This window comes from Podarcis tiliguerta (assembly GCF_965153285.1).
Source record: "Podarcis tiliguerta genome assembly, chromosome: 3".
Classification (NCBI taxonomy): Eukaryota; Metazoa; Chordata; class Lepidosauria; order Squamata; family Lacertidae; genus Podarcis; species Podarcis tiliguerta.
In genome coordinates this window covers 12,256,779-12,269,390 of record NC_139536.1, presented here as the reverse complement: position 1 = coordinate 12,269,390, position 12,612 = coordinate 12,256,779, and the positions used below count along the sequence as shown (strand labels likewise).

Here is a 12,612-nt window from a genome sequence, read left to right as displayed (position 1 = left end):
CTGCAAAATAACAAAATAGCAGCAGTTAGAAAAAATTAAACAGGCAATTCTTTAAGTGGAAGCAAGGATCAGCCTGCATTTAAAACACCATATAGAGAAAGCAAAAACTCTCCATAGCTACATTTCAGAATTTATCTACAAGTAGACATAGCAGGTCTTTTGCTCTAATGCTCATTTGTCCTAACTCTCACTCCTATTTCCATGCCCAATCCCCTCTCCTTAATTCCTCAGATGACAGCTTAACTTCTGGGCTTGTTGCTGGCATCCGTCTGTCTAAAGAGACAACGGAGTACGCCTCTAGGGGTGAGGTCAAACCACTGCGTTAGCCACTGGGTTAGATTGTCTAGTTCATTAATGGCATGAACCCTGTAAAGGTGGGGCAGAATTCATTAGGTCTCCATGAGCAGAGGAAGCAGAGATGCTCTGCACCCCAGAGGAAATAAATAATAATAATAATAATAATAATAATAATAATAATAATAATAATAATATTTTATTTATATCCAGCCCTCCCCAACCGAAGCCAGGCTCAGAACCGCTAACAACAATAAAAGTAACACAGTATTCTAAAACCAATTCATTTTAAAATCAATTCAAAATCAAATTAATGGCAACCATTAGGCTAGAGTTCTGTGAGGATAACCAAAGGAGGGGGTCAGACTGTCCCTCGGCCAAAGGCCTGGTGGAACAGCTCTGTCTTGCAGGCCCTGAGGAAAGATGTCAAGTCCCGCAGCGCCCTAGTCTCTTGTGACAGAGCGTTCCACCAGATCAGGGTCACAGCCGAAAAAGCCCTGGCTCTGGTTGAGGCCAGCCTCACCTCCCTGTGGCCCGGGACCTCCAAGATGTTATTGCAATAAACAGGTCTTCCCTCCACACCCATACCACCTGCTATAGGGACGGCCATTTTGGTAGTCATCAAATAATTCAGAATTTTATAAGAGACCCCCCCCAAGTACTGAGGCAGAAGGCATTTACTGTCAACGGTTGCCTCGAGGGAATGTTGACACCACGAAATATGCTTTTGTTGTTTACACAGCTTAAGAAAGCGCCACGTACTTGTTTTAGCACCTGAAGTACCAAAGGCACTTGTTGAGGGTACAGCAATCCCTGAGACATTAACGACAAGCACATCTTAGCATCTCTCTTAAGTTCATCGTAGCTGTTGTCATTTTCTACAGGTGCGATCTGTGGAAGGAAGAACAGGAAAGGTGAGTGGACACAGGTTGAAGACCAACAGCCAAAGGTGGTTTCTTTTTTGTACAATGAATACAATGCAGGACAACAACGGGGGAATGCCACAGAGCGTTTCAGCTTCTCCAACTAAAAAGATGGGATCAAGGAAATATTCAAGCCTAAAGCCCCTAAATGCTGTATTGAAGTACATTCACAAAATAAGCAACAGCTGAAGTGTGCTGCTTGTTTCGCTATTAATATGCCCACTCCAAGGACACTGAGTAGATGTCACTACTATGTTCTTCAGGTGTTATATAAATTTACAAAGAATAATAATACTTGGCTCTGAGAATCTAGAAATATACAGGGATTTGGACAATGAAATTGAGATTTTAAAGCTTTAAAGGGAGGGGAAATTGCCTCCCTGAAATATTCCTGTATTATCTGTCTAATCCCCTTAACTGAAACAGGACTTAAATAGGACAAGTGTTTGGTGGATCGCTCCCAGAAATGGAAACCTTTGGTGGGTTTCATCTGAAGCATACAAAGAAGTGAATATATGCATTGAATTCTCAGCAGTATTAAACCTGAAAAGACTTCCCTAGCTCAAGGCTTGTCATCTTTTACAATTGGGCAGCAAGGGTGAGTTATGGCAATTTAAAAAATACAATATTGAAAATAGTTTTAAACAAATTACAGTCGCAAAAGTGGATAATGAAAAACCACATGCAGTGCCTCATCAAGCCCATCTTGCCCTTAGGGAAGCAGAGAATTGAAGAGTTGTACAATCTCCTAAAGAAATAGATGTCTTTCAATTTCACTGCAATTTTGTGCCAATCTTTGGTATATTGCTTTGTGAGTCCCACCTGAAAAGCAGTACATAAATACCTTCAAACCATCAATCAAAGAGTAGGTGTAAAAGCCAAAATAAGACAAATAATTTCTCTCAATAGATAAACTGGATGTAAAAAGAACTGTTTTAGGCAGAACCTGTTAGTATGGCATGAGTTTCTATGTGTAAGTATTTAGACAGAGAGCAGATGGAAAAAAAAGGAGTTACTTTAAGTATTATGTTGTTGTTTCTAACAAACTTTTCATACTTGAGAAATGGAAGAAGTGCTTGAAGAAAAATAAACGCACTTCCTTAAATCTGAAAAAAACACCACCACCTAAGATTTATCTGCTTCCACTGCTTTTGAACTGCTAGGTTGGCAGGAGCTGGGACAGAGCAATGGGCGCTCACCCCGTCGTGTGGATTCGAACTGCTGACCTTCTGATCGGCAAGCCCAAGAGGCTCAGTGGTTTAGACCACTGTGCCACCCGGGTCCCGCACTGTTGCTTTAATGTGTTCAGAAATTACCTCTGAAGCCTAAAGAGAACTGACGAACCACGTACCTTGAAAAACAACGGCAAGAGCTGAAGCTGTTCCGCAACAGCTGTGGAAAAGGCTCTCCCCACACTTGCCATCAACCACTTCAGAACTGTCGAAGGCAGAAGAAAGGCAAACACAGGCACAAGGTCAAACAGAGCACAGCAAGACACAATGGTCGATATTGCCCATTTGATAATGAATTTAAAATGTTAGTATTACAAACAGGAATTATTTGGATTGTCATATTATGTTTTATTCTCTCGCTGCATTTTGAAATGACCATTCATTCATTTAAAAGCATTTATAAATTTATTAATATTTTAAAAAATCTCTCTGAGTGAGGCACAATATGAAAACAATCAATATTAGGCTGCTTGTTGTAATAATGCACCTGTATATACATTTGCTGTCGTGATTTGAATTATTTTGGGTGACACTCATGTGAAAAAGCGGAATGCGAATTGAAATAATAACTCTCAAATAAGTACAGCTGGGCATTTAATTTGGTGTGCACAAGTTTAGCACAGGCACTTACTGGTTTTCAAGAGTTTAATGCCCTGAGTTCGCTCATCTTCATCTCCGACTCCGTTCTCTTCCATAACATGATTCTGAATTTCTTCATCCACTTCTGTAAGGGGTTTGAGTTTTTCAAGTATTCGGGAAGTGAACTCATGGACATGGGGAGATTTTGTTGGAGCGGTATTTGGTAAAGAAACATCTATCATGAAGATGTATGTCAGAACGCTACACGAAAGAAAATGAAGTATAAACGTTTAATATTTTCCTTTAAACCCTGTTCACAAATTTGTTGCAGAAATTACCACTCATTCTAGTTCCTGGGGAGAATCTGACAGCTTCCTTAGAAATCTAACGGCTAAGAAGAAGAAGAGTTTGGATTTGATATCCCGCCTTTCACTCCCCTTCAGGAGTCTCAAAGCGGCTGACATTCTCCTTTCCCTTCCTCCCCCACAACAAACACTCTGTGAGGTGAGTGGGGCTGAGAGACTTCAGAGAAGTGTGACTGGCCCAAGGTCACCCAGCAGCTGCATGTGGAGGAGCGGAGACGCGAACCCGGTTCACCAGATTACGAAACTACCGCTCTTAACCACTACACCACACTGGCTCTCAATAATACATTCACAAGATTCACAAGGTAGAGCCTTCTTGAGTGCATTCAGATTGTTATGTGAGAAGGGGGTTGTACGTTTGAATGCTCCATGTAAAAGGGTCCTTTTGTGAGGAACTAGCATCTCAGAGAGAAGAATGCTAGCTTAGCCTGATGTGCTATTTTTCTATTAACAGAGAGGGTTTTGTTGTTGTTGAGGTGGGGCATTTAATCATACAACCTCCAGCATTCTGAAGGAAAGACATATTAATATTTGACTCCGGGGGCCTTTTGGCAGTTCCCTCCCTGCGAGAAGTGAGGTTACAGGGAACCAGGCAGAGGGCCTTCTCAGTAGTGACACCCACCCTGTGGAGCGCCCTCCCATCAGATGGTCAAGGAAATAAACAACTATCTGACTACCTGGCAGCAGCCCTGATTAGGTAAGTTTTTAATGTTTGGTGTTTTCTTGTGTTTTTGTGTTTTGCTGGAAGGCGCCCAGAGTGGCTGGGGCAACTCAGTCAGATGGACGGCATATAAATAGTAAAATTACTATTGCTATTATACCATATTTAAGGCTTCTGCCAAAGGGCGAGAGCTCCCATCCTCTGGCTTCCAGCTGAGGGCTGCAGGCCTAAAAACTATGCAACACTAACCTTCCTATCCTCTCTCGGACATTTTTGTAAACTTGGGTGAGTTTCGGCTCTAGGTACTTCAGCAATCTGTGGAGCAGCTCTGGTACTCGCCATTCTTGCTGTGCAAGACCTCCTTGCAGGACATACAGTCGACTAGGAAGGGGCAGGGGAAAGACAGAAAAACATATAGTAAGGTCATAACTTAGGGAAGCCCACCTTTATCGCCACCCAAAGACCCCAAGGCATGACACAAACAATTCTCTTACACTTCATTGCTCACAAAAGGTAGGCCAATGACTAAATTTTTTGCTTACAATAAACCAAGGGAACTAGCAACAGGCACAGGCAAACTCGGCCCTCCAGATGTTTTGGGACTACAACTTCCATCATTTCTAACAGGACCAGTGGTCAGGGATGATGGGAGTTGTAGTCCCAAAACATCTGGAGGGCCGAGTTTGTCTATGTCTGAACTAGCAGCTCCTCATGTAGTTAAAAGGGGGGTGGGGAAATGGCCATAGGAACAACTTCGCTGGAAATGAAAACCACCAAAATTGCAGTAGTACAACCTGCAGGGATATTAAGAATAGTTCCAGCGGCTCTTTAATGGTGTGTGTATGTGCCTGCTTCTGGATGCAGCTTTGTCACTGGATGTCCAGGCTGCTTCAGTGGCTAAGAGCATCTTTTACCGGCAGCATCTGGTAAGAAAGTCATGACCGTTCCTGGACCGGGAAAGCTTGGCTGCGTTAGTTCATGTACTGGCTATTTCAATACAGTGGTACCTCTGGTTGCGAACGGGATCCGTTCTGGAGGCCCATTCGCAACATCAGAAGAGCCCAACCCACAGCGGCGCATCTGCGCATGCGCGGGTTGCAATTCGCTGCTTCTGCGCATGGCGTCATTTTGCACTTCTGCGCATGTGCGAGCAGCAAAACCCGGAAGTAACCCTTTCCGGTACTTCCGGGTCGCTGCGGGACACAACCTGAAAGAATGTAACATGAAGCGGACGTAACATGAGGTATGACTGTATTGGATTACTGCAGTGCACCTTATGTGGGGCATGATCCTGAAGCAATTACTGCTGAATGCTGTGGTGCAACAGCTGACAAGAGTGAGAACCTGTCAGCACGGGAACAATCTGTTCTGTATAAATATGAGCCCCACTGTCTTCCACACTTTGGCCTACGACAAATAGGCAAAATTATTATTAATTTTTACTACTACTACTACTATTATTATTATTATTATTATTATTATTATTATTATTTTACCATGCATCAACAAATGATCCTCCTTCACCGCTCAACGGAGACTCCAACAACAATTCAAACAACCAGTGCAACTTTCGAGGGTCCCTGCTCTCCTGTATTAACATTTTAAAAGGCAAAAGGGGCAAAATGATTTCTGGCAAGTGAAATCTTGGTAAAGCTTTCTGAAAGGCAATTCAATATCAAACATTTGTGCTGTTAAAAGAGTGGGTTCTATTGCATAAAAACGTGTTTTGTTTCGTTTTTTTAAAAAAAGCAAGCAAGAAATAAAAATCCAGACAGAAACCATCATAAAAAGAAAACACTGCAGCTCCAAAATGCCAGCTTGTATAAAATGTTCTTTTTGCCCTGAGCACATACCCTTTTTGTCTCTGAGCATGCTAAAGCTTTGATCTAAGCCTTACAGTGGTGCCCCGCAAGACGAATGCCTCGCAAGACGGAAAACCCGCTAGACGAAAGGGTTTTCCGTTTTGGAGGTGCTTCGCAGGACGAATTTGCTATGGGCTTGCTTCGCAAGACGAAAATGCCTTGCGATTCCTGGGGTTTTTCCCCCCTCCACCCCCCTTTTTCCCAAGCCCCTAAGCCGCTTAACAGATGTTCGCTAAGCCGCTTAACAGCTGATCTAAGCCGCTTATCAGCTGATCTAAGCCGCTAATAGCCTTTTAGCAGCTAATCTGCTAATCCCTTAAGCCTTTAATAGCAGCTAATAGCCTTTTAGCAGCTAATCCGCTAATCCCTTAAGCCTTTAATAGCCGCTAATAGCCGCTAAACTGCTAATAGCGCTAATCCGCTAATGGGCTTGCTTTGCAAGACGAAAAAAACCGCAAGACGAAGAGACTCGCGGAACGGATTCTTTTCGTTTTGCGAGGCACCACTGTATCGCCAATCCTAAACAGGTTACTCAGAAGTAAGTGTCACTAAGTTTAATGGTATTTATTCCCGCGTTAAGAGTGCACAAAACCCTATTCCTGGGCTATAATTTGCTAGGGAGTAAGACCAGAAGCAAGACTTCTGAGTAAACAGCCAGAGGGCTGAATCACAGGTCTTCAAAAGTACGTTTTCATCCCAATTTCTAGGTTCATGTGAAACTTAAGACTCAGCAGCCACCGCTGCAATTTCCTGTCTAACTAAGGCGCTATTTCCCCCGATGGTCATTGGACGAGCCAGAAATACCCAATAATTAGATAGCAGCTTTCTCTTGGATTGAATAACACGTCACATTTGCAGCACCCCAAAAAAGAGAAAAGATAAGAACAAAGTCCAAACCTTGCCCTGTGTACACCAGACGGATTACAGAGAGCAAAAAATGGACAAAAATGACTGCAAAGGGGAGAGGCATGGAGGAAGGGGAAGCAAAAGTGAAGACGACTGAGAAGACATCTTGCCCTGTAGCAACCTGAGCTACAGGGAATCATAGAGTTGGAAGAGACCACAAGGGCCATCGAGTCCAACCCCCTGCCAAGCAGGAAACACCATCAGAGCACTCCTGACATATGGTTGTCAAGCCTCTGCTTAAAGACCTCCAAAGAAGGAGACTCCACCACACTCCTTGGCAGCAAATTCCACTGTCGAACAGCTCTTACTGTCAGGAAGTTCTTCCTAATGTTTAGGTGGAATCTTCTTTCTTGTAGTTTGGATCCATTGCTCCGTGTCCGCTTCTCTGAAGCAGCAGAAAACAACCTTTCTCCCTCCTCTATGTGACATCCTTTTATATATTTGAACATGGCTATCATATCACCCCTTAACCTCCTCTTCTCCAGGCTAAACATGCCCAGCTCCCTTAGCCGTTCCTCATAAGGCATCGTTTCCAGGCCTTTGACCATTTTGGTTGCCCTCCTCTGGACACGTTCCAGTTTGTCAGTGTCCTTCTTGAACTGTGGTGCCCAGAACTGGACACAGTACTCCAGGTGAGGTCTGACCAGAGCAGAATACAGTGGCACTATTACTTCCCTTGATCTAGATGCTATACTTCTATTGATGCAGCCCAGAATTGCATTGGCTTTTTTAGCTGCCGCGTCACACTGGAAAGCTGTGACAGAACCACCTAACAACTGAACAGTTCCTCCCATACCTCAGAATAAAAAAGAAGGGGCTTGGTATCCAGGACTTACACATGACGTTGCTATACAGGTACCCCAGTCATTGTAGGTTTCCACTGTTATGTTGGATAAAGCTGTCCTAAGAAGCGGACACAGAACTTTCCAGAGGTTCTCTACCTGTACAAAAAGGGAGAACAGGGAAAGAAATCATGAGAAGTGGGTATGTACGGCCGACCAGCCCGTGAGGCTAGGCAAGGCGGCTGTCGCAAGTGGCACCCTCCAAGGGGTGGGATCCTGTTCTGCTTTGCTGCTGGTCTCTAGGAGCAGAGAGGGACTGGCGGCAGATAGGGAGGAAGCTCTTGCAAAGCCTCACTGCCGGGTGGGAGCGGGTATCTAGAAAGGACCTCCTCTTTCTCCCTGCCCAGCAGGGGGAGTCTTCTTACGGAGTTTGCTCTTTCATTGTGGGGGGTGGCAGCAGGTCATTGCATCTCAGGCGCCGAAACACCTTGAGGTCCACCCCTGTACATATGACACATGGACTCTCTCTTAGCACTGCCGCTGCATTTTTATGTTTTGTTTTCTTGCACACTGCTCAGATACTGCTTAAGCTGTCTCAATTAAAAAACAAAACAAAAAACTCAACAAAATTTAATTTCTGGCAAGGTAACGTTGCCAGTATGGAAATCTGAAATAGAGCTCCTGTCAGAATCTCTGCAGCCTAAGATCTGGAGGAACCCAAAACCAAGAACACGGAATCCTTAATATTTTGGGCCAATGGCCAACCTTAAAGGATCAGAGAATAAACAGTAGTTCATTCTTAGCTACTCATGATTCTGATACCAAGGGGTAAATATACTTTAGCAATTCCATATATTTGTTTAGGAAATCCCAGAAACCAATTAATATCAATGTACAACTTTTAGACCGGGGTAGAGCGGGCTTCAAAAAAAGCAATGATTTCTTTGAAAGTTTAAAACTGGTATTACCGTATTTTTCGCTCTATAAGACGCACCAGACCATAAGACGCACCTAGCTTTTGGAGGAGGAAAACAAGAAAAAAATATTCTGAATCTCAGAAGCCAGAACAGCAAGAGGGATCGCTGCACAGTGAAAGCAGCAATCCCTCTTGCTGTTCTGGCTTCTGTGATTGCTGTGCAGCCTGCATTCGCTCCATAGGACACACACACATTTCCCCTTACTTTTTAGGAGGGAAAAAGTGAGTCTTATAGAGCAAAAAGTATGGTATTTATTTTCTCTTCTTCCTCAGGAATTCAATGTAGCTTTTCTAACCACCTTGGGATTTTACAGGTTTATATTCTGTGTGCACTGGTTTTAATTATTGCATTTTATTTTGTTCTACACCACCCTGTGACACTTATGATGAAGTGCAGTATAAAAAATAACCTAAATAAATATAGGTTATATTCAACAAAGCGCTGAGAAAGTAGTTCCGTCAGCACAAGGCTCTCTGTTTGCGAAATGGCCCTTTTCCTAAATTTGTTCTGGGGGTTTCCACAACCCTCCGGATCATATTTGGCGGACATGCAGGGGGGTGAGAAAGTGGTAATCCTTGTGCATGCACAGCTGTTTCATTTTTGCAAAAATTAAGCAAAGTGCACACTACCTTTTCAAATGTCCAATGCTTAGATCCTCTTATCACACCAGCTATAATTTCAGCTATGCATCGTTGGGGACTTTCGTGGGAATCTATTGCCAAACGTTCTAAGTGGGGTTTCAGTACAGGCAAGAAGGCATCGTCAAAGTTTCTGAACAAGCCCTGTTAAAACAAGACGCATGGTTTAGTTTTAAACTCGTCACTTTTACGAAAAGGGCTTGCACAACCCCTAACTTAACTGTGCCAAAGTGTTAATTCTAGAAAACGCATGAAAAATATAATCAAAAGGGGTACTTTTCCATCCATTAATGCAATGCACACTTTCCAAAGCTGTATTAAAAATAAAATAAGGCCTGCTATAGACACAGATTAGGATAAAGTGGTACCTCGGGTTACAAACACCTCAGGTTACAAACACTTTGGGTTACAGACTCTGCTAACCAGGAAGTAGTACCTCGGGTTAAGAACTTTACCTCAGGATGAGAACAGAAATCGCGTGGCGGCAGCAGAAGGCCCCATTAGCTAAAGTGGTACCTCAGATTAAGAACGGATTCAGGTTAAGAACGGACCTCTGGAACGAATTAAGTTCGTAACCAGAGGTACCACTGTACTGGTCTTAACTTTAAAAGATGCATAAACCATGAATGAGAGAAAAGCAACAGAGACTTGTGTTGGAAGTGTTGCAGTTCTGTGCCACCCCCCACCCCCAGGAATAAGGGAGAACCCCCCTGCATTTGCACATGCCTACATAGGTGCATGAGGGGGACGCGGGTGGCGCTGTGGGTTAAAGCCTCAGCGCCTAGGGCTTGCCGATCAAAAGGTCGGCGGTTCGAATCCCCGCGGCGGGGTGCGTTCCCGCTGTTCGGTCCCAGCGCCTGCCAATCTAGCAGTTCGAAAGCACCCCCGGGTGCAAGTAGATAAATAGGGACCGCTTACTAGCGGGAAGGTAAACGGCGTTTCCGTGTGCAGCTCTGGCTCGCCAGAGCAGCGATGTCACGCTGGCCACGTGACCCGGAAGTGTCTTCGGACAGCGCTGGCCCCCGGCCTCTTAAGTGAGATGGGCGCACAACCCTAGAGTCTGTCAAGACTGGCCCGTACGGGCAGGGGCACCTTTACCTTTACTTTACATAGGTGCATGAAGTTATATTTTTCAACATTTCCCTCAAAATATATTTGCAAGCAAGCTCCCCAAAAGCATATACAGTGGTACCTTGGGTTAAGTACTTAATTCGTTCCGGAGGTCCGTTCTTAACCTGAAACTGTTCTTAACCTGAAGGACCACTTTAGCTAATGGGGCCTCCTGCTGCCGCTGCACGATTTCTGTTCTCATCCTGAAGCAAAGTTCTTAACCTGAAGCACTATTTCTGGGTCAGTGGAGTCTGTAACCTGAAGCATATGTAACCTGAAGCGTATGTAACCCAAGGTACCACTGTATTGCCCCTTTTATGGGGTCTTTTTTTAAGTGGGCATCTGTCTGCCACAGGAGACAATAGAAAGAATTTGCCATTTAGGAAGAAAGTCAAACCGTTGGAAAGTTAAACCACCTGCTATGGCTGTAGAGTCTCTGTCTCTCTCCCCCCCCCCCCCCCCGCCCCATGTAAGTCTTACAGAAGGCAATATAATGAATATAAGCACAGCAGATTCTGGGTTGTCCGCAAATGAAAACTCTGGCTCAATACAAGTCAGAAAATAAGCTCCAAAGAGGTAAGCAAAGAGAAGAAGAGGAGTTTGGATTTGATATCCCGCTTTATCACTACCCTAAGGAGTCTTAAAGCGGCTAACATTCTCCTTTCCCTTCCTCCCCCACAACAAACAGAATAGAGGGGCTAAAAAGGGGGGGCAACAGACCCCTGGACGGTTAAGTCCAGTCAAAGGTGCCTATTGGGTTGCGGTGCTCATCCCCCTTTCAGGCTGAGGGAGCCAGCGTTTGTCCACAGACAGCTTTCTGGGTCATGTGTCCAGCATGGCTAAACCGCTTTTGGTGCAACGGGAAACTGTGACAGAAACCAGAGCACATGGAAATGCTGTTTACCTTCCTGCCACAGCAGTACCTATTTATCTACTTGAACTGGTGTGCTTTCAAACTGCTAGGTTGGCAAGAGCTGGGACAGAGCAACGGGAGCTCACCCCGTCATGGGGATTCGAACTGTTGACCTTCCAATCAGCAAGCCCAAGAGGCTCAGTGGTTTAGACCACAGCGCCACCTCCCTTTAATAGAGGGGCTAAGGACAACTTGGTCAAGACATTCATTCACAGCTTCATAAACCATGGTTTAGGAGACCTTGGTTCAATTGTCCAAACTGGATCAATATGTGGAATACAGAAGTTTAACTGCATGGCTCATATATTATAGAGCTTTTCGCAAAGGATTTTATCATTTTCTAGAAGGTGTAACTAATCAAAGAAATAGATAGCTGGTTACCTTGAAGAGGCAAAATCTGCGAGGATTAAATTTATCCTTTCCTTTTCTGTCTTCTAAAGAAAGAAACTTGATTAACTGCTCAACAAATTTTGGATCAGAAAAATGATCATAAATGACCTGTTCCGCCTGTAAAAAAAAAAAGAAGAAACAAGAGCACAATGAAACTAAAAGGCCTTGTTTGGTTCGTACAACAGTCAGGCATTGTCCTGGAAAAAAAGTCTGCATAGTTTATGGTCTCAGATATGTGACACCTTAACAAAAACAGGCATTTGGGGTCAAAGGAAACATTATTCACGAGTGCAGCTCATTTCAAAGCAGCTGCATTTTGTGGAAATACCGATAGAAATCTGGGTTCCTGTGAAATTAATGAGAGCCGGGACATCAGTTGCTGCAACTCAATTGACAACCTTTGAACCAGCCTCATTTTTCCATGCTCATTAGAAGAACTGCAAGACTTTCAGAATCCTGGCAAGGACAAAATACTCTTAAATTTTAAGCTTTGAAAGACCTTGTGTAGCTTTCTACAGCAATGCTTTTCCTTTTGCTAACTTTCCATCCTCGGTTCAGCAATCATTTTGAGTTGACAAGACAACCCACATGCTCAATAAACCAGTGTGGTGCAATGAAAACAGGTGTCGCTAACATAGTGTGCTCCAGATAATTTTTTGGTCTACATCACCCCTGACTAATGGTGATCCAGGCTGGGACTGCTGGGAAATACAGCCCAAGAACATCTGGAGAGACCAAGTTGGTCACCTTTGAAGTAAAGTAATAGCCAAAGCATCCACGGGTGGCCAGAAATCATCAACTTTTTTTGAATGGTAAGCTGCTCATCGCTTATATGGAGAGAAACAAACTGTGAGTGCCTCCCGACTTGGGAAAGAAAACTGAAGGGCGGGCACAAATGGGAACAAGTAACACTAATTCATGGCAAGCCGTTGCTTATGACTTCTTTTACATGTGCACTGGGACACATAAATGAGATTCTA

At 44.0% G+C, this 12,612-nt stretch overlaps 1 protein-coding gene across 1 annotated transcript in view; it reads right to left on the bottom strand.

Annotated features, from left to right (window-relative positions):
- PSME4 (proteasome activator subunit 4) overlaps positions 1-12,612 on the bottom strand; it is an 85,816-nt gene that overhangs the window by 9,891 nt on the left and 63,313 nt on the right. Inside the window, 8 exon segments of the mRNA XM_083432428.1 lie at positions 1,057-1,185; positions 2,569-2,654; positions 3,081-3,289; positions 4,304-4,435; positions 5,551-5,642; positions 7,659-7,763; positions 9,211-9,363; positions 11,624-11,749. Of these exon segments, the coding sequence (XP_083288554.1) occupies positions 1,057-1,185; positions 2,569-2,654; positions 3,081-3,289; positions 4,304-4,435; positions 5,551-5,642; positions 7,659-7,763; positions 9,211-9,363; positions 11,624-11,749 (1,032 nt within the window).